The sequence below is a fragment of the Parus major genome, chromosome 2 (assembly GCF_001522545.3).
Source record: "Parus major isolate Abel chromosome 2, Parus_major1.1, whole genome shotgun sequence".
Taxonomy (NCBI): domain Eukaryota; kingdom Metazoa; phylum Chordata; class Aves; order Passeriformes; family Paridae; genus Parus; species Parus major.
Genome location: NC_031769.1, coordinates 42,676,071 through 42,703,886, shown reverse-complemented (window position 1 = coordinate 42,703,886; position 27,816 = coordinate 42,676,071). Strand labels below are relative to the sequence as shown.

General features: G+C 38.0%; 1 protein-coding gene across 2 annotated transcripts in view; it reads left to right on the top strand.

Moving 5' to 3' along the window:
• CPNE4 (copine 4) overlaps positions 1-27,816 on the top strand; it is a 224,686-nt gene that overhangs the window by 185,986 nt on the left and 10,884 nt on the right. For both annotated transcript variants that reach the window (XM_015620105.1, XM_015620104.1), the window contains 3 exons: positions 17-150; positions 15,729-15,783; positions 24,803-24,854. In XM_015620105.1, the coding sequence (XP_015475591.1) occupies positions 17-150; positions 15,729-15,783; positions 24,803-24,854 (241 nt within the window). The remainder of the gene's footprint in view (positions 1-16; positions 151-15,728; positions 15,784-24,802; positions 24,855-27,816) is intronic.

Here is a 27,816-nt window from a genome sequence, read left to right as displayed (position 1 = left end):
TTCTCTTCTTTTCCAGGTAGCTATAGATTTCACTGCATCGAACGGCGATCCGAGGAACAGCTGCTCGCTGCACTACATCCACCCCTACCAGCCCAATGAGTACCTGAAAGCTTTGGTAGCTGTTGGGGAGATTTGCCAAGACTATGACAGGTAAATAACCACGTTTGATTACAGAGTTGTCTTTAGAAAGTGTTTTCACAGTGTGAAATTAATGACTGCCTGTGGCTGGCTGCAGAGGCTCCATGTTTAGGCATTTACAAGGAATGACTGCATGTCAGAAAGATTAGTCTGCCTTAACGTGCTTTTGAGAGTGACACTGGCTTTAGATTAGTTTCATGATAAAGAAAGGCACAGTTCCTGACTGTTTGGCTGATTTGTGTGTGTTAAGTTTCAGGTTTGTATTCTCATGTTAAAGCTGCATGTTAGAGTGGATTTTTCATGTGTTCAAGATTAACAGCTTGGAGCCAGATTTTTGCAGATGCTGGCAACATCCTTTCTGATACACTTGGGAGTCTGTGTCCCATTCTACTGAAGAGTGTTCCTGAGACATTGTCTTTGAAACTGAATTTGTAGTCACCTAAACTGCTTATTGATGATGTCTATTATTAGAAGTAAACCCATGGTCTTTTTTTCAGTGTTCTGGCCTATTGAGCATTGCACTCCCTTCTGAAATAAATGTTGAAGGGTAGTGTGGGTACACAACATGCCTTTAAATAAATAAACAAATGCAAGTAATTGGACCAAATATGCTTTGATTACATTATGTACTTCTCTTGCTTTCAAATAGGCTGCCTGCTTCTATCAAATTAATTGCCCATTATTTAATTTATTCAATTACCAATGCAATTTAATTACCAAGTGCATTTCCTTTAAATGTTCTTTCTCTGGTGGTGAGACACAGTATCTTACACAGATGTTCTTTCTAATATTTGCACATATGAGAGGTGTCCACCCACCACTTTGCCATATGTAAATGCCAGATCTCAAGAAAACAATGGTATTTCCAGTCAAATTTGAGTTATATTTTCTGTATAAATTGTGGAGTGACATCAGACTATGGTTTGCATGTTACGTGTTGCATATACCAACTAGCCTGCTCAGAGGCACTTGCATTTGCATAGTAATGAAATGTCTTCTCAAAGAATGACAAAAATACACTTCTCATATGAGTTCTGTAAGAATTTGATGGTCAGATTTAGTCAATGAGTCTGAGAAAACTAATATTTTATTGCAAGTGAGCTGAGAATTCCCCAGTGATTATGCAGTAATTTAATAATTATTAGCAATAATTCAGACTATTAGTAAACTTCAAAAAATAGGGAAAGGAGTAAAAAGGGCTGGTTTATACACACAGAATTTTTGATTTTATCACTTAAGTTGTATATTTTTAGAAAATTAAATAGTTAAGTGGCATAGTCCCTTCTATACAGAAATATTAACTCCAAATCAGTATTTTTCTCTCAATAGGTGTATTTCAATCAGTACCAAAAAATTGCCAGTTATTTTTTAAATGGAATCATCAGCATCATTCTGTTCTATTGTGCTGCAGCAAATGCCTATTGATGCTAATCAGCACAACTGAGGGTTTGTGAGCTATGAACTAGGACTGAACAAAAGCCAGTTGTTTTCCCATGAAGATGTCACCTCTTGGTCATGTGTTTGACATGTGCATGTTCTCAAGTTGTGACACTATCAATATATTACCATGGACAAGTTAATTCAACATGGTCAATGTTTTCTGATGAAAATGTCAAGTGAAGACCTTTTCTTTTATACTTACACATTTTGAATCCAGTTAATTGGAAAAGAGAATTTTGAATTTTTCAAAAGAAGGAAAGAAATTTTGGGGAGCAAACCTTCACACAAAATGAGGGTTCTTTATAGACCTTTTTTGTGTTGAGTTGCAGCCTTTGTATGTCTGAGTAAATACAACCATATTTAAGCAATACAAGCAAATACAAAGCAAATCTTCTATAATATATACACTTGAAAAAACCCCCATAAATTCAGTAAAAATCTGAAATGCAGTGCAGATCCATAACTGCTCCAGTAAGTCCAGTTGTGCTTCAGATAATGGAGCAGGACATCTGTTTCCAGATTAAGACAAGCTAGAGGTAAAAAGAAACAGACTTGCTGAACCTAAGGGCTGTTTAGAGCCAGAGTGTCATCATTTACTTGGAGTCGTGTGTTTACTAAGATTAGAATATGAGATCATACAAAGGCAGTGCTTTTATGTGAAGTTTTATAGTTTGTACCCATCAATTATCTTAAATAGACAAAACCAGCTGATTTCAATCCAAACCAAGAAAAATAGAGTGGTTTTAACTCACTCTCAGGATTAATGTATTTGCATCAAATGAAAGAATAAATGATTAAAGTAAAATCTGTTGTTTGCAATACTTTTTGCATTCCAGTAGCAGAGCTGTAGAATTCTAAGTACTTTTGCTACTTACATAAGTAGACTGCTTTTTTAAATTGTAAAAAAACCCCACAAACCCATATGGTTATTATTTAAAATACTTCTTTCATTAGAAACATATAAATTTATTTGTATTTTGGGAAGAATTGGATTGGCAAGTAATACATAGAGGGACTACACTGAAAATGCAAAAGTTTCTTTTACAAACTCTAGATAGTTTGATCAATCAAGCCGAATCTTATAATCTAGGTTTCTGTACATATCAGCCTAACATAATTCATCTGTAAGCAATTAATGCTCCAAATTAAGTGTTGCCTCACATCCCTAGGTACAAGTGGAATAAATGCTGCTTGTCCAAAAGCAGTTTTATCTGTATGGTTCAGAGATTGCTGAAAGTGTTAAATGAGTAGCGCCGTTTTGCATAGTTAAGCGTGAAAGAGTGAGATTCATTCTTTTATCAGCAATATTCAGAGAATGAGAGAGACACTGATTATTATCCTGATTGTAGAATTGCTGCAGTCCTGTAGGAATAGGCCAATCTGATAATGATAAGGGAAATGGAAGAGCTATTCACCTGCACAAAATACTTAATACTTTATCTATATGGTAGAATTGTTTCAGGCTATAACAACGTTCTTCATATGAGAGAAGATAGAGTATGTAGGTGATATAACCAGTGGCTAAGCAACAGCAGCAGTGGATCATAAAGGAAGGAGAAACATTCATTAGTTTTAAGGAATTAGATTCTGAAATGTAGTTGGAAAAACTGGAAAGGGGAAAACAAAAGCTTAAAAATAATCAGACAGCTTCATGGAGAGGAATTTATTTTAAGATAAATGACTCATGAATGTTTAAAAAGAACCTCATGAAGTAATAAGCGATAAATACGTATTTCTGTTTAAATATTTTCAGAAGCTTTCTTTTCATATAAAAGTTTTATCACTGGTATAATTTTAGCTTGAAATTGTGCAAGTCTACTCCACCTTTTTTTAACAGAGAAACGGGTAAAAAATGTGAAAAATCATTAGGCACCGAAGTGCTTAATATTAAAATATCTGCTTCTGCATCATTTCATGTTTATTTTTTTACCTCAGTAATTTCTGTATTGAGTTCTCTGTATCAGAAGTAAAATAAAATTGTTTCTGATGACCAGCAATACCAACCTAGCCAGGATCCTGAAAAGTCAGTTGATCACTACTATATATGCATATATTCCCTCTACATGTTTTGCACAATGAGTTAGCAAGTTGTCGTAAAGCAGATGGGGATAAGCCCAACTCTCTGTGCTGGCTTAGGGCTTCTAACCTTCAACAACTCTGGCTGAACAATGGTTTTGTCCCCCTATTTGTTTTGGAGCCTGGTGGAGACCCCTTCAAGAGAATGCTGTTTTCAAAGGGTAGGTAGCAGGTGTCTTTGCTGGTTGAATACCCAGATATGAGGAAAGGCAAACTCATTCAACAGTTGAAATAAAGGATCTGCAACTAAAAGCTTATAAAAGCCATGAAGGTCTCTTAAGTTATATAATAATTTTGAATGTGTCTTGTTCTGCATGGCAGCTCTTCCCCAGAGCTTTTCAATTTGTATCATAAAACTGCACCCTGCTTGGCATGGAGCAACAACACCATTTTGGAAGCCAGAGAAGCCTGTGGCAAAACTGGGGAATCAGGGAACATTTGCTTTCCCCTTTGTCCCAGTATAATCTCTGACCATGTCCTGACTGCAAGTCGGGACCTGAACTACTTCTTTGTATATAAAACTAGAGTTCTACTCCAGTATGTATATTAATTTATAAGTACGCATACAACAGAGGTATTAAATATACTTTTTTAGAGTATTAATACAGAGCCATTCAGTAAAAAATGTGCTATTTACATCTTCCCTCTGTGCAGAGCAAAGCCGTAAGTCACAATAACAACAGTGCATATAGTTTATTAAAATGGCTGGTGCTTTGATCCTAATGATTTGTTTTACCGGTGCTGGAATACAAGCAAGTAGTCATGAGTGTAGCTCATCTTCCATTCTGCAGTGATTGCTGCTTCTATCAAAGGAAAAATGGGCTGGAATGGGACTGCAAATAGCTTTTTTGTAAGGATAAATATTTTACTAGTACACAATGCTGAAGACTGAAATCCTTCCTAAATGATCTTACGTTATTGCAAATTTTAATGATGTTATTGTGGGTGAAACCCATGGCAGGTCTTGCATATCTGCTCCTCACTTCAAAATCTGTTTTCTACAGTTAGTAGTTTTTCTTTTGCTTGTGCTTATTAAGAAAATTTTTAAATTACATTAAATATTTATCTTTGCATTAAAACTTCTGAATCAGCAAGACACTAGAGCTTATTATCTAATCCCATTGAATTCAGTCTGACTCAAGAAAATCCTGAGGTATTATGCAAAGTATAGATGGCATTAAATGGAATTAAGAGTTTTACTGAATTTGAATTTTATTATTAATTGTTTGCCTCACATACAAATGTCCAGTGCCTCCCATTTACCTGGTTGATTTTTTTGATTTTTTTTTCTACACCTAGTTCTATACTTGTGCATACATTCAGAATTCTTCATTGGATTAATAAAAAGCATTCACAAAAAAGTAGGAGAATCAGTTTTTGTGTGGTCAAATCAATACTCATTCATTGAAAAATACAGGGTTAGATGTACTTTATCAAATTTTAATGCTTTTACTGCATTATCAAATGTAAAACCATTTACTGCACAGGATATTTGTGGAACTTCCCATTCTTGATGGGCCATCCCCATTCTTACCTAGGCACTTAATGCATGATTCCATATATTTGACCACATAGTTTTGTAGAATCCTGTATTATTGATCTTCATTTTATTCAAAATCTATTTCAAAATAGTCCTAGTTCTTAATTATTTTAAAGCTCACTGTTTATTTATTCACTCTTAAAGATATTGCAGATCTTTCTTCAGTTTCAGGAGCCCTTCAAACACATGGAAGATAAACTCTGTTTCCTGACACTAATGTTTTCTTTTCATTTAGGTAAATAGTCTCCTTAACGCTAAATCCTCAAGTAGCTCCTTGAAAGTGACATTCACACTGAGATCATATGTTAACAAATAAACTACTTGTGTAAAACATACTTGACTAGCAACCTCCCCAAAGGCCACTAATGAACAAAGAGTACATTATTCCTGCATAGGGCAGAAATAACTTATGTACAGAGCTCTACAAAACACTTAAGAATGAAAATTTAGAAACCAGGCCACATTCCACAAAAGACATGAAACTCCTGAAACTCCTGAAAGTTTCCTGAAAACTTGAAGTCAGTCTGAGTTGCATCATTACCTTCTGTGAACAATTAATTGCAGCAGTTGCTGAGTAAATGCAAAAATTACTCTTTATGATTTCTTTTTGAAATTTTAGGCCTGAGCAAGTATGGTCACTATGATTGAAAACTCTATGTAAGTCTTTCCTTCCCTGTAAACTGCACTTCAAACTTTAAAAGGAAAAAAAATGAAAGGAGAAAATAAAAGGACCAGGGTTCCCAGCCCATCATGTTGCATCTAAGACGTGAAAAAAATAAAAGCCTGAGGAGTTCCAACTATCCCAAAAATACTTTTCCTGAGGTACCAGCAGAGGGCAGTTAGGGAGGAGAAAGAGAACAAGGGATGTGTAACACAGTACCTGTAATAGAAGTCGTGCATGAATCAGTGCAGTTAGTCCCAAATACAAATATCAGTCCATACTTAAATACTGTGGTTTCAATTAAGGCTTTATGTGGAGGGAGATCCCAGAGTTTACACTTCACTTTAGTAATCAGAACCTTATCCCTAAGAACCCCAGAATAGGTCACTTCATCCTGAAGCTCTGTCTGGGTTTGTGGATGAAGATGCAGAAAGTTACCTCAACTGGAAGGATCTGTCTTAAATAATACCCTGTGGTAATTTTGCCAGACACAAAGAGAAAAACAGAGACTTGCTTTGGTTGTGATAGTAGTATAATAGAAGTTTATTAAAACTGAGGCCAAAGAATGATGCCTAGAATTAGTGGCACTGTGGCATTAAATATTTCATGAACTCCCTACATAGAACTGTGGATGTTAAAATTTTATCTGCTCATGCAGATCAATAAATAAAAATATACTTAATTATTAAGCATCTCTCTTTATCACTTTAATTACAGAAACAACCTTTCTGGAGGCTGTTTAGAAGAAAAGCTGATTAACATATCTAAACAAGTTTAAAAATCTTCTGGGAAAATACATGAATCTTTTTATTTAGTGCTTTAATAGGACCAAATTTGCATAGGCATACAACAAAAGAAAAATAGAGAAACAGTAACCTATACAGAAAAACTTGTAGCTTATATTTTTCAAGAAGCTCAGGTGTGGATAAACATATTTTGAAGTGTTTGGATAACCCAGGTCTAGAACTGCGCCGGCAAAAGGGAATCACTAATAGTTTCTATTTTCAAACTGGAGTGAAAATCCTTGGATTTAACAGCTGAGGACCTTGACTGGCACAATTGCATAATGAATACAAACATACACTCAGTATTTGACCCTGTAGAACCTGTCATTTGTCGACTGCTGCCACATAAGGGTTTCCACAATCACCAATGGGTTTCCACAGTCACTCTTTATCCCAAGAGCCAGTACAGGAGAATCAGTCTCATACACCAACTGTATTGGGAAGATGACTTCATAATGACTTCTTTGCAAGTGTACATACACACAGACATGTGTGTGTGTGTGTACATATTTAAACACATGCACACACATTTATACACATCTGTGCAGGCTCTTTATCCAGGCAGATCCTGTCAGTTCTTACAACTGCTCCTTTTCCATTGCCATGTTTTCATCTTTGTGTCTTTTTTGTGCCTTTTCTTCCAGGAACTAAGTTTCTATGCCAGTGCACCAGCCACAAGCAGTCCCTTACAAGTTTCTTTTGCTAAGAAACTGCTTAGCTGCAATTTCCTCCAAATGCTTTTCAGACCTCTGCTGCACTCTGTCAGCTGGTAGAAACCTCAAAATCTGAACCTTTTACATGGCTTTTCTGTGCCATCTTTCCTATTTCTCAACTCAGCTTGAAATATCCTCTGAAGAGCATTGGTCAGTGCAGTACTTGACACTTTCCTACAACTGTACAAACTGGAACTGTAGAGATTTCTCTGTCAAACGACCTTTCTGAAAAAAACAATATAACATATAAAGCCCTGCAAAAATTGCATTCCACCTACTACTATAGAAACTAGACATCTGCCTAAATAATAAGTAAATACACATAAGTAAAGGAGAAATTTCTGTTGTCATTTTCACTGATGCCATTTGATACTGATCTAGTGCACCTTTAGTCAATGCAATAACTTCCACAATTTTGGAAGTGTGAGTTTCCTCCTTGCATTGTTAAGGATATAGCTAGTTTCATCATCCACTCAATTAGATTAGGGTATAGCTGAGAAGTAAATTATTCACATTTGGAAATTCATCTGTGGGTAAATGAACACCATGCCTGAGCTAACCTTAACAGGTTTATCTGTCCAATTGCTCTCAGTTAAAGCTAGGCAATTCTTGTGAATTAGGTTGTATTTACTATCTTAGTATCACCTCTGAATCATTGTGAAATTGACTTTGGCCAGAGATCTCAAATTATCAGATGAACAGAAGATAATTGTCCATTTCCCCCTGCATATTCAGTGATGTCTAGCTGAATGTGTAGTCATCAGTACACTTCAATTATGGTATTGCTCTAACTTATTTTGTTAGTGTTCTTCATTTTGACTTAATGTCATTCCAATTTTGGTAAAATGACATCAACAGCTCATTTGATCACATTAAGTCACTGTATCATCTCTATAAAGGTTTTATCCTGCTCATCCTAGAAAGTTCATTTGTATCTTGAGAGCATTTGGTGAGAAATTCGTCTCCCAGCAACTCTCTGTATATCTATGCCAATGCAGTCCTGTCCTGTTATCCCCTCTTCCCAGCACACCCCTTAACAGACAGATTTTTCTGATACAAAATTGTTGCAGAGCAAGATCTCTTACCAGCCCTATTCAATGTAATTTGTAAAAAAAGGACAGAATTATGTGCATATGTGGTGGCAAAGCTTTTGTTCTTGTGCTTGCCTAGTGCAGTACACAGTGTAAGCCACACTCGTGGTTCAGGAGGGCAGGACCCCATCACTGTTCAGTCTGGGTTTCTTCACAACCTGTACCTTATTTGATGGAATTCAGCCTTCTTCCTGCAATGTCACCTTCAAGAGATGTCAAGTTTTAAACATCTGAGATTATAGTTTGTGTGAGACTTACCTTTTCAGTGATGGTACAGTTTTCTATATAAAATCCCACAGATAAGCCAAATCACTATATATAGGGTTAGGGTTTTGGAGGGTATAGAAACATATGTCAATCCCTTAAAATACAAGGATGTCTGAAAATTGCCTGGTCTGAGAAGTTAAAGACAACTCATTGTAGCCTCTTGCAGCGTCTCCTTTCCTAGCTTATTCCCAGATGCAGAGTCTTATTTCTTTTTCAAGATGCATTTTACTGAATTGGGTCATTCATGTAGGCATAAATCAGGTCATTGCAATTTATTTGTTATCTTGCAGGGAAGGTTGACATTTTGTCTCACCTTCCTGAGTATGTTATTTTATTAGGCTATCCTCCTAGCAAGTGATAGATTTCGCTGTCATTTCCTTTTGCTTAACCTACTCCTCCCTGAAGCTCTAATGACTTTTTTTTTCTGTGTGTATTCCCCAGCCTAGGAATTTCTGAGTTTACTTGATATTTTTACCCTGCAGAGCTTCTTTTGCAATTCTTTTAATGTTAAAAAGGGTAAATTTAAATCCATTGTACCTGGATTTGGCTTTGTTAGTTACTTCATAAGTTGATGCCTTTTGGTGGTTAGTTTCAGGGAATTTGTATTCTCCTGCTTCATTAGCTATTTTTCCCTCAGGTCAGATAGGCATTGCTTCATATTTTTGAAACACAATTGCATGACAGTATCTATTTCTCAGTATTCAGCAGATTCCAGCTCCCCTAAGGTGCCTGAGAGCTGTAATTAAAGATAGTGAATTTTAATGTCAGGATTTTGCACCCAATGATGTAGCATCTCTGTGACAGCCCAGACAGTGTACTGTTGTGGTGATTTACCATTGATTTGCATGTTCCCAGATCTCTTTGGTGACCAAGATGTATGACAATCATCCTTGCTATTCCACTAGAAATCGCTGTGCATTATGGACTGAATGCCAGGCTGTGTTAGGCACAGAGGAAGTTTGATGACACACACGCAGTAACCTGGCCAAAACCAGGGATGTGGTTGTATCGATCTGGACACAACCACACAGGGAATATGTGGCGACAGAGTAGCAATCCCTTAGGGAAGAATACAGGTCAGTGGGTGGGAACACTGCTACTGCTGAGCTCTTATGGTCCTTCTGACTCTGACTGGGGAAGGCTGAGAGCTGGACCACAGCCTGGCTCTGCATCCTGGAGGAGCACAGGTGGCTGTGCAAGACTGCAAGTGGCGAAATGGATGGGCTCTGGTGCCTTCCACTGAAATGGTTTTATTTAGCCCTATTTGATCATAGAATCATAGAATGTCTTGGGTTGCAAGGGACCTTAAGGATGATCTAGTTCCAGCTCCCATGCCAGATCATGTCCTTTATTTGCCCAGCTCTGCTTGCAAAGTGGGAGCTGAAAATGTTTAAATATTTCAAATGATTTCTGTATTTTCTTTGGAACTGCTGTTAATCCCTGTAAGCTGTTATGATTCAGAATTTACTGGCATCAAGCCCTTCCCAGATAAGTACTAAATAATATACTCAGAAACATGATTCATTCATATGCTTTAGAAAAGGAGCAATTCAGCTCATAGTCTTCCAGTTCAGTCCCTGAACATGAAAGATTACAATTACAATTGAGTTTGGTGATAGCTCTGGTTTTTTTTTTCCATTTTCTGTTTTCTCTTCTGTTTTTCCCTTTTCCTCTCTGTTCTCCTCCTTCCTGTTTCCATGCCCTTTTTCCCCTCCTTCTTTCTCTCCTCAGATTCACACCTTTTTCAATTACACGTGTAACACACACCTCCCTTTTTAATTTGGTCAATTCAAAATTTTTTTCTAACAGAGGAAAATTATGTCATTTCATCATGAGAAAAGTATGTCAAGCAGAGCAGATCCAGAGTTTATTCTTTTAAGACTGGAATTGAAAATGAAAAGCATAATAATTGATTTTGTTGCATCCATTTCTTTTAAAATACCTCCCTGGTAGTTCTGATCTGACCTAAGACCAAAATTACAAGTGAAAGCTTAATATCCAGGGATTCAGGTCTGGTATTCTTCTTGCAAGCTGTAAATTTAAGTTTCTCAAGTATTTGCGACTAAAAGCAAGCTCTTAGTGTTTCTGTCTCCTCACTCCATGTTTTTTCCTTCCCCCTATTCACTGTATCATTAGTACTGTTTGTGCTACTGTGTAATTCTGGCATAAAGTAAGCAGGTTTTCATGCTGATGGTCTCCAAGGTCAGTTAAGTAGCACCCATACAAATGCTACATTGAATTCAGGAGAATAAACTGAAGCACAGTTACAGCTACATACCAAAGGGCTGTAATGGGAACCAATAAAATTAGTCCCAATCAAGTTGTGAAAGTGGCTAGCTAGGAGTTAATCTTTCAGAACTAATAAATTCAGAATTAATATAGAATGGCTTAGGCCTCTTTTCTCCATATAATTAAGAACCCAGATTCCAAATTTTGGTCTTTTAACACAACTGATTTTCAGAGAGCATAGTCCTGGCAACCTTTTCGAATTCAGGTATTGCTGCACTGCTGAATATCTCAAGCACTGTCTGTCCCTAAGGCTTCTGAGGAGGTTTCAAAATTTCTTTAATGTCTGGCTAATTAATTTTACCTATTGGAAGAGTTTTCTCAATCTCATTAATAGGAATAGCAAATCCTTTCCAGAATAAATGTAATATCCTGGTTTTAATGATACTACATGTCAGAGGGCACCAGTGGTTAATGAGACAAGATTTTGAAATGTTCTTTATTTTGTCTCTTTAAAATAAGCATATTTCTTTCTTTCCAGTAGCACTATGCTTCCTAGTGAAATAGAAAATGGGATCATTATCTGTATCTCTTTTACCAATTTACAAAACTGTAGTATTACCTCTATACATCTCTTTTCCTGTAGGTGCAGTACAGTTCACTGAAACCTGTCTTCTCTCTGCCCCTCTTGGTGTTTCGATTTGTCATTGCTCTTGCTCTGTTTCCAGTTGATAGCTTGAAGGATGGGTGTTTAAAACTGAGCAGTGTCCCAAAAGGACAATATGGGATATTTTCATATATTATTTTCTGCTATATGTTATGTTATGTTATAGTTGAAGTTACTCACAAAGCTTTTTCTGACTGGTTGTATTTCTGTTCAGAAGACTGCAGTCTTAGAGCCCTGACAATTAATTTCTGTGTGTACTAATTCACATTTGTCGATATGAATACTGAACCTGGACCCTTTCCCTGAATCTTCTTTCAGGGTATAATATAGATCTGCTCAGTCTTTCAGTAATTCATGTTTGACTGAAAAAGTACCAGAAGCCGTATAACATCTATGCTTGCATGACTACTCATGGTTCTTAAATAACCAGGTATAAAATTCAGGGTCTGATGCTTTTGCTTTTTTTGATCTTCATGTCAATTACTTCAGCTTTTTGAAAGTTATGCCACATTTAAATTTTCAAGGGAATCTATGTGAAGAAAAGAAAATGTAAAAAGTGAAGTAGATATGACAGAGTAGTTTTGTAAACATTCTGCCAAGTCACAGTCCCCTTTTTCTTACTTGATTCTCTAAGTATCAGTTTCTGTAGAACCAGCTTGTGTATCCAGTTGCATGTTTCTCTCCCTTTATCAATCTGCCTCCAGCAGGACAGTGCAGGCAGTTTCCTTTTGTGTGCCAAGGACACTCTGGCCAGCTTTAAACAAAACAAGTCAAAGATCCTGAGGTTGCCTGAGGCTGAGGACATGACACTGCCCATGTCCTCATGTGTCAGTTTTCTTCCTCCCAGCACAGCCTGGTGATGCCCAAACTGCATTTGGGAGCAGTGTCAGGCGCAGCTGGACCCAGGGCTGTCCCTGGGAACTCTCTGGGGGTGCTGGTTGGCAGGAGCCAGCGGAGCAGCAGGGAAGGTGCTCACAGATCATGTCTGTGGCCATGTCCCATTGCTTCAGCCAGTGTCACAGGCCTATTTCCTGCTATAAACAAGACCCAAATGTCTGAGCAAGCACCACAAAGAAAAAGAAAACTAGTTCTCATTTTTCTTCTTCTGAGTGAGTTTAAATTACAAAGGAAGAAAAGTCATTAGAGCAGATCCCTTTCCTACTGAAATGCCAGGCTAGGAAACAGGGCTGGAGTCTCTGATGTATGTGATTCACCCCTGAGGCAGGACAAAACCTTCTTTTCATTTTCTGACTGTAGTTTAAGTCCCTGGATGGCCTAACCCTTGACAGCTTTAGAAGCTGGGAAGCTACTCTGCTTTCTTCTGCATGCTGCCATGATAGCCCTGAGCAGGTCTCTCACACCCCTGTACTATAAAGGATTATCCTGGTGGTGAGAGAGTTCTTGTCTGCCCTTCTGGGTCACTTTTTCTCTGCTGTGTCTTAGTAGAGCAGGATGAGCAGAATGAGGCCAGCAGGCTCAGCTGTTGGATTTGTTTCTCCTAAATAAAGTGAAGAGTGGATGGGAAGACTAGAGGGGGTAATGTTATGAAACACCACTAAGCCATTAAACTGCTCACTTAGTGAAGAGTGAAACCTTTATATTAGCTAAGCACTTTGTTTTGTGTGATAGAAGGAAAAGTATGCCATATATCTAAATTTTATTTTTATTCTGAAAGCTATCAGCTACAATTTTTTAGGTGTGTCAGGGTGCATAACATGATGATCTTTGTTATGCAAGGGATGTCATGAGTGTAAAAAGATTCCCTTCTTACCTTAAAAATCAAGCTCCAATAGCATGTGAGAGTTAATTTCTTGGTCCCAGCAGCTTGAATTAGATTATCAGAGGTATGGACCTGAATTGTGGTTAGCTACCTAATGAGAGTATGGAGCTATTCTGGCTGAGGCAACAGAAAGTACTAAGCTCAGAAGACTCCAGGACGCCCCTCCTCTCTAGAGTTCATGTACTTCCCTCTAAAAAGCAGCCATATGGAGCCCCATTCCGAGGGGGTACATGATCCTGCTTTACTCTTTCATAATGTAATGGTTGCATTTACTCAAAAAGGAGATGTGGGAGGTTCAAACATAAAGACAAGTGTCCTGACTATGGAGGTAAGGTATTCTGGGTGCAGAATAACAGTGGGGGCTGTGCCACTGTGTGACTGGGAATGTGGGAGTCTCGTCACCAGAAGGAGAATCCAGGCTGCTGGAAGTATGACTTACTGCTGTCTCTGAATTTCTGCAGAGCAGAAGATGGAGCTGTAGATACAAGAGTGCCTACACTTGTTTACACTCCAGAAACACTGCAGTAGAATTCAGGCACTGGATGGGTTCAGGCATCTCCCAGTTGCATAATTGCTGCCAACATTGAACTTAGACACTTACGTTCTACCCAAGTAAAATTCTAAGTATAACTCTTTTTTAGTCTTTGTTTGTTCTTACCCCAAATCAATTAACTGCAGCTCCACAGAGTTTGATTTTCTAATCCAGCCATGCTTAATCACTGATGTAGAACAAGTCTTTTTTTTTCCCCTCTCGGATTCTTTCCTAATGATTTCTTGCCCTCAAAGTGTGTGCCTCAATTCTCTGAATCCATTTGTAAGGGCTTTCCCGCTTCCAGAAGTGTTTAATCAAAGAGGATGCTATCAGCAGGTGGTTAGCATCGAATGTCAGAAGCTACTTAATTTCTGACATCTCTTGGGGGGAAAAAAATATTTCATTACCATGCAAATGATGCTAGTCTTCCTTTCCAAGATCCGTTGTCACATGGTGTAACATATTGTACACAGAACTGTGCTCCCAAGATTTATGCAGCGAAGTGGACACAGCTCTGCTTTCTTTTAAGCCCTTCAGTTTTTCTTTAGGTTGTGTCAGAAATATCATGGTGCCTTTAGCAGCCTATGCCAGACAAAAGAACCAAGCAGCTTTAATGGGTGCTATTATCTTTCTGAAATATGTCTGGGATGTGAATTATTCAGGTGATACTTGGAGTGGCCATCTCTTGAAATACACCAAAAATAATGAAGCTGCTGGCCTCTCCTGGGAATTTTTAAAAGTTCCAATCATGGTATTTGGAACTCAAATTTTCCACAAGCCATGAAACCCTGTAAGTAGACTAGGGTAAACCTCGTCTGATTCATCAGAGGACTGGAGTAGAGTTCAGTGACATCCGTGAGACTTCAGGATATGTCTGGAATTAAGCATATGTTTGAGTGAATTATTAACCTCAAGTGTATGATCAAGTGCTTTGCTGACTCAGGGACAAGACACTCCTTGCAGCTTGTTGTTTTCCACTTTGCCATCTGGGAAGAAGCAGCTTGACAGCATGTGGGCTGTGTGAGACATTATTGCATTTCTGAAAGGGTATTAACAGCTTTGAAGTTTCCAGGTTCCCTGAATCAGGTATTTTTTCTCTTGCAGATCTAACTGGGGTAGAATAACCTCACTGTAGTCTCTGAAAGCAAACTGACCATGCCAAGGCATTTTGGCAGGCTAGCAATTAATCTATGGCTAATTAAAATAATCCCATGTATTAGAGGAGCTACTAAAGATGCAGGTGGAAAGCTTTACAGAACCTGCAGATTTGGGAGCATGAAATTGCCTCTTTCAGATATTCCAGAAAGTCCCTTTGGAGCAACTGGACAACTGTAAGGACTCAAATTTGTAAACACTTTTAATCTGAATCATATCTTCTCTAGACCCATTTTCTGAGCTGGGGGAACACATCCATATTTATATGAAATAAATATTGTTACAGGCTGTTCAGTCAACAAAGTCTCTTGCTTCTGCCAGATAATGCAAAAGATTGGGTAATACGAACTTATTACTGCATTTGTGGGGAAAGTACAAGACATGCTGATTTCTCAGTATTCTCCAAGTGATTTTAACTGCCCAAAAATAGTAGGAGCTCACCTGAAAAATCTTCCATAACACCCCCCCAAACCTGTTCAGCACACAACCCTACTTCTCCAATCCAGTACGTTTTCAGTCTGCCATCACTTGACTTAAAAGCCATTTCTGTGCTGTTGTGCTGCTTTGCATTTCTCATGAATGCATACAGAGGAATAAATGTTTATTTTAACAATATTTCTCTATGTGTACTCTTACATTTTTTTCATTCTTTTCCAGTGACAAAATGTTCCCAGCCTTTGGATTTGGAGCAAGAATACCCCCAGAATACAAAGTAGGTGCCTGAGTGTAATTTTCTAATTTCCTTGAGTTATGAGGCACAAAATAAGGGGAGAAATGGAGAAAGGCAGGGCAGTAGCACATGGGAACAGCTCCTCTGCTTGTTTTCATCTTCTGGCTTTCTCACCCAGTAATACCTCACTGAAACCAGAAATCAGGCAGAGCTAGACTTAAAATAATTGTTTGATGACACCCAAAATATTTTATGATATTGGCAAAGCTTTGTTATTGGATTCTTAGAGGAGAAATGATGTTTTGAATGTCCCTTGTCAAACATCATCCTGAAATTAAAGACAGGAAGAATTTTGCTCTGTGGCAAATTTCTGTGTCAAGGTGGACACAGCCAATACCAGGATGAGAAATACTAGAGCATGTAGCCATACTAGAGAGAAGTGGTACTTATAAACACCCCACACTCCCCACTCCCCCCACCCAAAAAAAAAAAAAAAAAAAAGTTGTTAAGAAAAAGAAGTGATCTGCAATGATGCTGCAATTCTGAGCATAAATATGCCATCTGGTGGGGTTGTGGAGTGGAGAGAGTGAAGTAAAAGAAGGAGCATACAACAGAGAAAGAAGAAATAAGTGGAAATTCAAATCCTTTGTTTCACAGAGATTGTGTGGGCAGAAAAGTAGTTCTGCACAGATAAGTAACCAAAATCTAGGTGGGGGCTCTGCAACTCAGATGCTGTCTGGAAAGGAGAAGTATTAGCCATCTAAGCATGCAGACTTCATCCAGTATCCCTGTGTGCCCTGTTCTGGGTTGTGTCTCTGGGCTGTGGCTGAGGTAGAGAAGTGAACACTAACCAGGTAAGAATTTCTGAGAGGGATTGTGTGCATTCAGCATTGTAAGGCATGAATCAGCAGGTGAAAAAAACCACCACCAGTGTGTTCCTCACAGCTTGTAGGTTTGATAGCTGCAGAAGAATAACTGTAGTAATGTACAGCAAATTTGATACATGTCTTGCAAACAGATGTCTAAGGTAAGTTCATGGATGTTTTATCAACATTGCTTTCTAAGCTTGTCTGTGCCTGGCAAGGCATTTTGCCTTGCTTTCTTCCTCAAGGGTAACACCAGCATTAATGCTTTCCAAAGTCAGAGACAGTTTTCAGAGCTTTGATATATATTTTAATGTAGTATTATGAGCTCAGAGCATCTGTATCTGTTGTATGTTTGTTCTGACTGCAGCAGCTGACAACCATCACTGCTATTTAAGGTGGTGTGTCAGGGCCTGCTTGTTCCATCACCTGCGAAGTGACCATCAGTGCATAGGGAAAAACTTAAAACTTTTCCAGTTGTAGAGAGCCATCCTTATCTACCTTGAAGGAAGGTGTTACTGTGTCAGCTGAAGTATTTTCAGTGGTTTCCTGGTGACAGAAGTATAATAAAGATGCCAGCACAAAGCTGTTCTTCACAGCCAAAATAACCAGCTGGTAGCACTGATGCTTCAGATCACGTGAACCTATTGGCAACATCCCAGTTTTGTTAGACTTCAGTATCATTCTTCTCACCTGATTGTGAGAGCACATTTCAGGTGCTAGCTGGAAAACAGATGTCTTGCCAGAAAGTAGGGGGTCTGTGTAATCAGATATTCCTGCAATCACCACCACCAATTGATTTTCCACTTCGGCAGAATTAGCATTTGGATAATTTCCTGACAAATACTCTTAAGAAACTCTGAGACTTTCATTGAACTTAGTAGTCCATGCATGAATGAAAAGTATTATCCTGTAGTATGAGCTCTCCTGAAAAGTCTGTTGCTAACTTCTCAAACCAAGAAAATGAATGTGACTCAGGACCTTCAGATTTTGAAAAGTTCAGGAAAGTAAGGGTAAACTTCAGAAGATGGGGCTGCTTCCTTGTGGATTACATATGTGTGACTAAATCGAACAAGTCCCAAAGTAGATGAAGATGCAGGTGAAGGCCAGAACATCTTTAATCTCTGCTATGGAAACTTGTGACCGAAAATGACAAAGACAAAATGACATGACATCAGTTCACAAATATAATAAAACTTTGGAAAAGACAAGAACCGTGTTGCAGGGGGACTAACTCTTCTGTGCAGCAGATGGGGACAAATAATCAGCTTGGTGTCTGTCATGGGCACATCCAGCTGGAACTGCATGAGGAGTTAACAGTCATATGTGCTGTTGTTCAGTCCCTCCCTGTGATACTCTATTCAGTCCATAAAGGTATCTGGCTTCATAAATAAGCTATATCGTTACTTTTGAGTCCCTGCTTCGCTTTGACTGCACTTCTGAATTGAAAGATAAATCCTTTAAGAGTAAAGAATCACCTTCATCTTGATGCAATAAGTCAAGACCAATAAATCTGAAAATCCTTCAGTAATTTAGTCTACACTGGTATGAAGTTAATTGAAACCCAACAGTGTGTTTGATGTTTGATGTGGAACATAGCAAAGATGCATAGGAAACAGAGAAGATAAAACTAAAAGTAACAGAGACTGTAGAAAAAAGTGCTCCCAAGCTTCTTCCTTAGTCTCTTACTTCCTGCTGCAAAAATATGGTAGCACTCTAGACACCACAGCAACAGTGCAGATCTCGTGGTCTTCAAATGATATTTTCATGTTTTCAGTCACAAGTATTACAAGTCATACATACCATACCTTTTTTTTTATTAAAGGAGAGCAGTGCCACTACTGTAACAATTTATATCTTCAAATTTAGGTTGACTCATTATGAGAAATTTAGGTGGAATCATTATGAGAACTTCTAAGTTCTGACCCCATCATGTGGATAAGCCAGCTTCTCATTAATTTAGGGTGTCTGTTTTCAAGCCTCCAGTCCTAATGAAGTGATCTAACCTGCTCATAGCATGTTGGTCTCTGCACTCCAGCATCTGGTCTTTAATTTCTTTCAGTGGACAACAAATTGCTAGGGCTATGGAAGAAATTACTCCCATTGCCAAGGGTTCCTAAGTAACCATGGAACCCCCATACATCTGAACAATACAGCTTCCTTCCTCAGCTGTCAGTGTCTATCTCTCCAGGCTCTTCATAAATATCTTGCTATTGTATCCCTTTAAATCTTGTTTTTATTTATATTTTCTACAGAATTTCCATTTCAAGAGCACACTGTTATGCTGTGTTGACTTTATTCTCCCTCATTTCAGCTCCAAATGACACACTTCAGCTGTTAGTAGAAAACCAGCAGTTTCTTAGTGGCATAAGGAATCTGTGGGAGTGAAGGAAGCAAGACATGCCATATATATCATTCCTCATCAGTCTAGAGATCTTTCATCTAATATCGTTGACAATATGATCTTCTTCCACCAAAACCTGACAAACACATCACCCTGCTCCTTGATCTAAGTAAATCTCTGAGAGAAATATTTCCTTTGTGAGTTTCTGTCATAAAAAAGTTGCAGAATGTCGGGGAGTTTTTTGGTTGTTTTGGGGTTGTTTTTTTTGCAATGAAAGGAAGGATCTGAGAAGTTTGATATAAAGTGAAGAGGTGGTAGATAATATGGACTCAGACACAGCTGTGAAAGGTCACAGTGAAGAGGAGGAAAGAAAGCAAACCACACACACTGACTTCTTAGCAGGCAGGACTCAAAGGAGCTGAAAAACCACACAGAGCACAGAACTTACTTTTAAAATGAAAAGCAAGTTCAAACCGTGTCAGCCCCATGACAGGTGGATTGCCATTAATGAAGGCTGTTTCCTGAAGGAGAATTGCAAGCTGACACCTGAATAGGTACTAAACAACTTGCAGTTTGTTTTAAGAGAGTCCTGGTTATTTCTGTACTTTTAGTGAAAGCTTCATTCCCTGCTTTTGCCATGAATGTGTGCTGGAGACAAACTCACTGCAGTTACAGACACAGTGCAGCATCTTTACAACCCTGCACTGGTTTGTTGGACAGGTGAGGGACTTGAGAAGTGCTGGGGTGTTTATGATTCCTGCACTTTTCAGGAGATTGATGGCTACAATATGTGCAAACCTGACAAAAAAAGCATGTGTAACAGACCAAGGAACAAAACAGAATTAGTCTCCTTATCCATGCAAGTTAGATTTAGACATGGAAACTTGGGCAGCATGCACAAAAATGAAGTATAAAGGGAAGTAAATGGCCCAGCTTTGCTGAGCAGAAATGTGTACAATGTATCTTAGTGAGAAACACAAGCTGTCCAGCTCCCAAACGATTTGATTAATGAGCATCCTAAAAATAATAGCTTTGACCAAATTCATTAAAATTCATTAGTGTCTTAAGCTTTTGCAAAATATGCAAAAGCTAATATTTCATATAAATATTCATAAATAATATAAATAATGAAATATAACTTTCATATTAATATTCATAAATATTTCATATTTAGTTTTCTGACTGGCAATGGCTTAATAGGGTTCAGTTTATTCACAGATAAGTGTCCAACATAGTGCATTTTGGCATTTACACTTGTATGCATCTATTATTCATGGATTTTTGACAATCTCTATTTAAACTATTAAGAAAGCATTCCTAAACATCTGAATTTGTCAGAATGTTTGTCAAATAGTCCTAGTACCATCACCATAATGGAAAGCTGGAGCTATCTGGGACATGGAGGTTATTTTCAATGAATTCAGCAATCTAGAGAGGGGGGAAAAAAGGTTTACTAATTTTCAAAATTCAGGCATCCATATTCAGCAATTGAAAAGAAATAAAAACCATAGCTTTTTATTTTAAAAAAATGGAATTTCAGTTAAAGGGGTTTAAAAATAGTGTAGGCCAAACTAGAATTACAAATATCAATGAAACTCAAAAAAAAAATTACTTTGCACAGTTCAAAAGCTTTCCAGCAATTTGCTTTATCAACACTGGGGGATTTATTATTTTTCAGATTCCTAGGCAGGATTTTTGTTTGTGATTCAAGGTTTCTATCTGAATTCATAAAATATTTTTTTAAGAAATCTCAAAAATTCTCAGCTAGAAAATTCTCCTTTTCCTTTCAGCCTTAGAAACATTTTTAGCAAGGCCCATGCTATGAGGATGAATTTCATGGCATCCCAATATGAGGGAAAAAATCAATGCGATTTTTCTACAAAAGTGGCCATAAACATGTGGAAGTATCTTTATGGTTTTTCCAAGAGTCTCATGGGTGCCATCACATTGATGGAAAACTGCAGGTGTTTGTCACTGTATATGTACAGACAGTGAAGGCATTGTACAGTGGTAAAAAACAACATTTCTACAACCTGTATTAGCAAAAATATTCTGAACTGTTTATTTAATTGTCACGTCCTCAGAAGTGCTCTCACTGTAACCTATATCATAATGGATGTTAGAGCTAGTTAATTTTCTTGTTAAAAACCTCAGAGGAATTACCTGTGAAATAGTATGTTCCTGGTGTAGGAAGTTCCTGGACAGCTGTGGTTTAACAATCCCATATCCATGATGGTGTCTGATAAAGAATGTACCTGGAGCCCTGCAGAGGGAAAAGATTAATACAGAGCCAAGTGCAAATGAGTTCAAGTGTTCTTGAATGTCTTCAGCTGCAGGCTTTGAGTGCAGTTCTGTGCAGCAGCCCAAGTAACACCAGGCTGATCCCATGTAATCACCTCAGCATGCCAGCATTTCTCTCTCCTTCCCTTTTATGGATTGATTTCATGGATCAATGTTAAGAGGAGAGGATTGAAATATATTTGAAATTTAGTCTAGGGTCTGTGACACACTCAGGGTGTTGTGAGGAGGACATTCTTTAATGTGAGACTGACTTCCACCACAGACTGTGGTCTGCAGTTCTTGGCCAGGTTCTTGATGCCAGCTACTGATGCAAAGCAGTGGTTCTGTATTTGTGTGACTTGACACATTCCAGGATTTCCTGACTGTTAGATCAATCCACAATACAAACTACCCTAGTAAATTATATAAACATGCCTGCTTCTGAAGAGCCAAGTGTCTTCTTGTTTCCCCTGAGGATTTCTCAGTCTTCAGCATCTTAGGTGTTAAAATTTTGCCTCCTTTTTGTCATTAGTTTATCAGTTCTGGGAGTGTCATTGAAGGGCTGTACAATATCAGGAAGATGCCATTGAGTATACCAGCTTTTGGTTCTCTGTCATCAGCATGGTTTGTCCTCCAGTCATAAAGCTCTTGCATGCTTAATTAGAAAAAGAAAAAAAAAAAAAAAACGGAGGTAGACTCATCACCTTGCACTGTTTAGAAAGCAAAAGCACTGAATATTTGATCCAAACCACCTTTTGACATGGGGGAGCTTTACATGGAGTCCTATCAGGTATCAGCCCAACTTTAGTAAGGCTTTCAGTTTGTGGTCTAAGTGTGAAGTCTCTGCTGGTTTGGACACTCTTGAGTTCTGGCCAACACAGGGAAGTAAGCAAAGGGACAGGTTGAAGCACAGTTGGCTTTGCTTAATAGGGGATGAGTTCTGAGCATTTGAAGAAGCTCTGCTTAAAAAATATATGCTGTTGGCTTGCCTTGGGTGATGATTTCCTTTTTGTGAACTATTACTGAGCTGCATAAAGAACTTCTCTCCTTCACATTATACTTAAATCTTGTTTAAATTGTGATATATTGCTCAGAGAGCATAGGAAACAATCCAGTGCTTCTACACATTCATTGTGTTTCCTGTGCTGCCTTCAGGGTACATTTTAACACTGCTCTTTGTGAATCAGGATGACAATGTATGAGGGCCATTTGCTTTAGGATAGCAGCCGATGCTCAGACAGTCTTATTTTTTGGATCTTTGTGCACACTGACTTGGGCTTTCCTTATTGGCCTGAACTGTTGTCTGAATTTTTCGTAAATAATAGCCTGGGTGCCATAGCTCTGAACCAGATAAATTGTTTGTATTATGTGATTCTGGAAGAGGTATGGCAACAAAAACATCCAAACCATGCTTACATGTGAGATTAAAAAACTGTATTCATAGCTTTTGACAAGATTTGTATTTTCCTTTAGGTATAATTTCAAATGCATTTGGAATAAAGAAATAAAATCACTGAAGAGGCACAGAGGTGAAAGAATCAGTCTGCAATACATAAACAAACATTGCCATCCTTCTTGCTTTTATAATACGGTTAATGCAAAATACAGAAACCCTAAAGGAAAGAGAAAGGCTAGTGAACAACAAAAAATATCAATGAGTGAAAACTCCCATAACAGTTCTTGACAGATGCAATTACCTTTGGCCTTCAGCTGATCATGAGGCTGGCAGATACCAGCTGGGCAAAGTGCACTGAGAGACATTCAGAGCAACCAGGCAGAAGGGCTCTGGAGCACCTCTGAAGTATATCTGGCAGGCTGATCTTCTGTGCTGCTTGGTGAGGAACATAAATAGTGACTTCCTGCATTATCTTCCGTCGCCAAGTAGGATAGACTGAATGGACCATGTAAAACCCTCTCTAAGACTGGTGCTTGGTGTGGGCATGCTGAATGCCTGGCTGGGCTGAGGCAGCTGCAGAATTCTCAGTGAGGTTTTGTTTCAGTCCTTTCCCATCGTGGTAGAAGTACTGCTTTATTTAAGCTCGCATTATTGGCAGGAATCACTGTGGTAAGCAAGACTATCACATGATGGGGAAATTAATTTTCTCTATGAAGATCTCTCTTTGGCAGTAATTAGCCAACTTAGACCACTTATCTTTCACAGAAGCTTCTCTGCAGTCACATATTTGATATACGTGTCCCTTAGTCATAGACCAGTTTCCATACTCTGCTGTCAAGACGTCTGAACCAGAAAATGAAACAGCAACATCCAACAAACAAGTCTCTTCCTGCAAATAATCCTGGTTCCATTGTGCAGGAGGTTGCTTTCCATATCTCTAGGACTGTTGGAACTTTTGAAGATCCTACAGAGACCAATAAAGCTTTAAATGTGTATAATTGCAGTTATATAAATGCCTTCTTAAATCTGGGATGATACACCTAAACACAACTTTAAGTTATGCAAATTACCTGCTAAATTCTCAGCCACTTTTTGCAAGTCAAATATATATACATATATATACATATATATACATACATATATATATACAGATCTTATGCATTGCAAGACAAGATCTGAGCTTTTTCATTCAAGAAAAATTAAGACAAACAGAATTGAGAGGCTGGGCTTCAGAGCCAAAGAGATTAAAAGAAATTGAGACTTTTCAGCGATCAAAGAAATAAATAAAAAGGATCTGAAAAAGAGAAGTGCAGGCAAGAATTAAACTTAAGGAGGAATTTTGGAATTGGAGACTTACAGTGCCTAACATTATTTAAGCATACAAAAATCTTGGTTTATTTTCCCAAGGCACTAAAGACAAAATATTTTGTTTTGTTGCAAAATCAGCAACTTTGTTGTATCCACAGTGATTTCTTTTAAAAAAATTACTCTGTAGGATTTAATGATAGACTGAGAGAGAGAGAGATTGGAATATTCACTACATGCAAGGAAAACCAAGAGTCTTCAGGAATTTTATTACCCCCCCAGACTAACCTAACTTTTTAATCAACTTAGACTCCTTACACTTCTTACACTACTATTCCACAGAAGATCCTTGATTTCTCTGGAGATTTCTCCATACTCCTCAGCCTTAGATGAGGAACTGTTCACACAGTGAGGTCAGGATGCAGAAGTGAGCTGAGTTTCTGCTGTCAGTGCTGTATCACAACCTGTCTTCTCATTCCTGCAGTCTGAGATGCTGAGGTAGGGAGAGCTGGCACCTAAATCACCTCAGCAATAGACTCCTCTTCCATACCCAGCACTGGTAGCCCAATCCTGATACCATGTTTATATGATTTTTTTTGTGTATTTGGGTGGGTTTTCTTTGTGCCTTACTTTGTTTTGTTTGTTTTGTTTTGTTTTGTTTTGTTTTGTTGTTGTTATTGACAAGTTTGATTCCAGGTTTCCTACTTTGGTTCTGTGGGGAGCTCCAGCTGGGACTGTATTTCACATTTAATGGCTGAAAGCTTGAATGGTCTCAGGCTTACCACAGAAAAAATGTCAAGGATATTTTAACCTCAAGTCTTCTTGGAATAATTTTTCTGACAACAGTCTTCTTTTCTTTCCATTTAACTGCAGGTCTCTCATGACTTTGCAATCAATTTCAATGAAGACAACCCAGAATGTGCAGGTAACGCTCACAGTAGTAGTAGTAGACTCATAGTTTTGCTGTGTGCAAAATGTGCATTTTTTATTGTATCACCTGAGTATTATTCAAAGTAGTTTTATTAAAGAAAGCAGCTAGGATTTGGGAACCTGCCAAACCATTGAGCTTAACTTTAGAAATCTTGGAAAGTGACATATATTAATTTCCTGAAAAGTAGGTGGACATTCAGCACTTAGACTTCCTATAATCACTAGCATTTCTGAGAACTGAACTAATTGAAAATCTTCAGCTACCTCAACATCATAGGTTGTGCAGCTAAGAAGGGCAGGATATGAAAAAGCAGGCTGTGAACCTCTGTGATCAAAAATTCCCTCAGTGTAGAGCCAGTTCTTTGACCAGACCTATAGCCTGCTGGACGTCAAGGGCAGGAAAATAGCTGATGACTGTTGTGGTAAAGAGAATCCTACTTTCCTGAGAGCAAATGCAGCAGGAGGCTACAGTATAAGAAGTTGTTATGTTCTTTGTTAACAATCATTGATGTTAACAATCATTAATCCTTTGTAATCAGAGGCCAGATTTATGTAGATGTTGCTGTATGTCTTGTATTTGTGAGATCTCCAGTGACTGATGCTGTCTTTCTAAAATCTCCTGCCCCAATTCACACATTTTGTAAAAGATAGTAACAGGAAAACAACCTCTAAACAGAGTAACAGTTAAGAGTCTTGTTTGGGTGATCATTGTCTAAAATCCACAGGTTGTTATTCTCCCTTATATTTCTGTTTCCATCCAAACACTGAACTGGATATTTCAAAATGCTCTTTCTGTTCAAATTTTCTAGCTGCTCCTTTTAGCCCTTCTCAGGCTTATTAGTGGCTTTCTTTTGGGCATGGGCAGCAAACATGTTCAGGATGAAAATTAAGATGCTAAGAAATGAAGTGAGGAAGAGAGGACAAGGAATTCAAGGGAAAGAGACATTAAAAGAATTCAGAGTTCATGTGTCTTAAATGCAAGACCTGGTTTTGGTTCAGTGGGTATTCCTGCTTTGTTGTTGCACTTGAATTGTTGGACTGCCCCAGCCTTTGCAGGTCATATGCAATTGAAATGCAATTGGGCATAAGTCCTACAGCTGCTTGATGTGCTCACACAGCTTTTTACATTGCTTTTAAGGAGTCCAAAGAAGCAGAAGTTATATGTATGCATCTAGAAGTGCCTATAAGCTTGTAAGCCAGTTTGATGTTGAGACTTCAGTGTGGGGATGGGGTGGGGAAGCAAAAGAGACCTCAGAATTCCATCTGGACCATCGTATTTCATAATGTGTCATTAAAACAGTTAACAGTGGTCAGCATTAGGTGATAACATATTTATGCATGTAGTGCTCAAATAGAGCTTTGTTTCTCAATATAACCGCAGGGTATTTGTGACCCTCTGCAAACCACAGAGAAAAGCTCCAGCACTCCATGCAAAGAACACTTATTTTTATCCCCCTACTTTGCTGGTTCTTTTGAGTTCAAGGCTAATGCTTTTATCACACTGGCATTGCTATATAATGATTTTTATTGATTGAAAAGGCTGCCACATCTAGGTGGTGCCAGCAGCAGTTTGGACAGACAAACCTGTAAGCAAGGTATTTACTATCCAAACCACATTCTGTATGCAAAACTAAATGTAACAGTGGAAATAAAAGGGGGTAAAAAAACCAGGAAGGAGCTGCTGTGTGAGGCTTGGCTTATATCACTTAATAATTTAAACTTTATTTTTATCTTTGCATAAGACTCAGTTACCTGATAAGCTAGCCCATCACCTGAAAGGAGTTCTAGGCCTAAGAAAACATTAAAAAATCATTGCAGCCAGGGAAGGATTCCTCATGAAAGAATGTCAGGGAAGAGATTTTGCAGCATTTGCACCTGTATCTGCACGATATTAAAAGCACTTTGTTTGTCTTAAATTATACCTTTTAAAATAATATCCACCTGGGTGAAAGCAGGAAGAGGAGACAAACAAGAAAATGTGTTGCTTAATCATCTGCTGCAGCTCACTCATCTGCCTGTCATGGGTGCTTGCTTGTTCTTGATGTTTTCTAGATGTTCTCACTGTATAAGTTGTCACAGGGAACAGTAACATCAGCAAGTCATGTGGAGAAAGGATGCAAGAATGAGAAAGAGATAAAGTGCTCAGTGGTTACGCTATTTTACCTCGTAATATATAGTGTACTTGCCAGAAGATAAATTGCTTAAGAGTATCTTGTTTTAAACAAAGAAACAACAGTTGCAATATAAGAAGTATATGTCTATTTTGCCTTTGAGGAATTAAATCCTTTTCTCTGTGGAAGTAGAGCTTTTGCTGGCACAAGGTAGTGTGAAGCATCCCTCTACACACAGGGACTGTATATTGAGATGAAGAGCACTGGAATTCATAAAATATGGATATCCTCACCTGTTACCATTTCCATTCTTGAAAACTGTAGTATTTATAGTCTTAAATTTAGTATATTTATAGTATATTACATTAATAGTCTTACAATTAATACTTCATTTATAATGTGAGGAAGAAAGTAGGCAACAACCTCTAGTCTGAATGAATGTTTCTACACATCTGTCTTAAACCCTTATATGTATGCATACACTGTATTTCATTTGAGATACTGAAAGTCAATTCCAAATAAAAATGTAAAGAGTTGAATTGTTAAAAAAAAAATCACATTGATTCTGCCTAAGATAAAGGAGTACAAGAACGGCGAGCTACAAATTAATCCACTTACATATCCTGCTGAGCTGGGATTGGATGGACAGTAGATATTTATAAAATATATTAATCTGAGAAAGCAAATAAGAAATTATGTTTCTAGAACATGTCTCTTTCTAAGATGAGAGCAGCTTTCTGACATGAACAACACTAAATCTCTGTGGAATGCAGGGAGTAAGGTTTATCTTACATTATTTTACTGCGTAAGAAGAAAATACAGTGTATCTTGTCATCATCTTAGGAA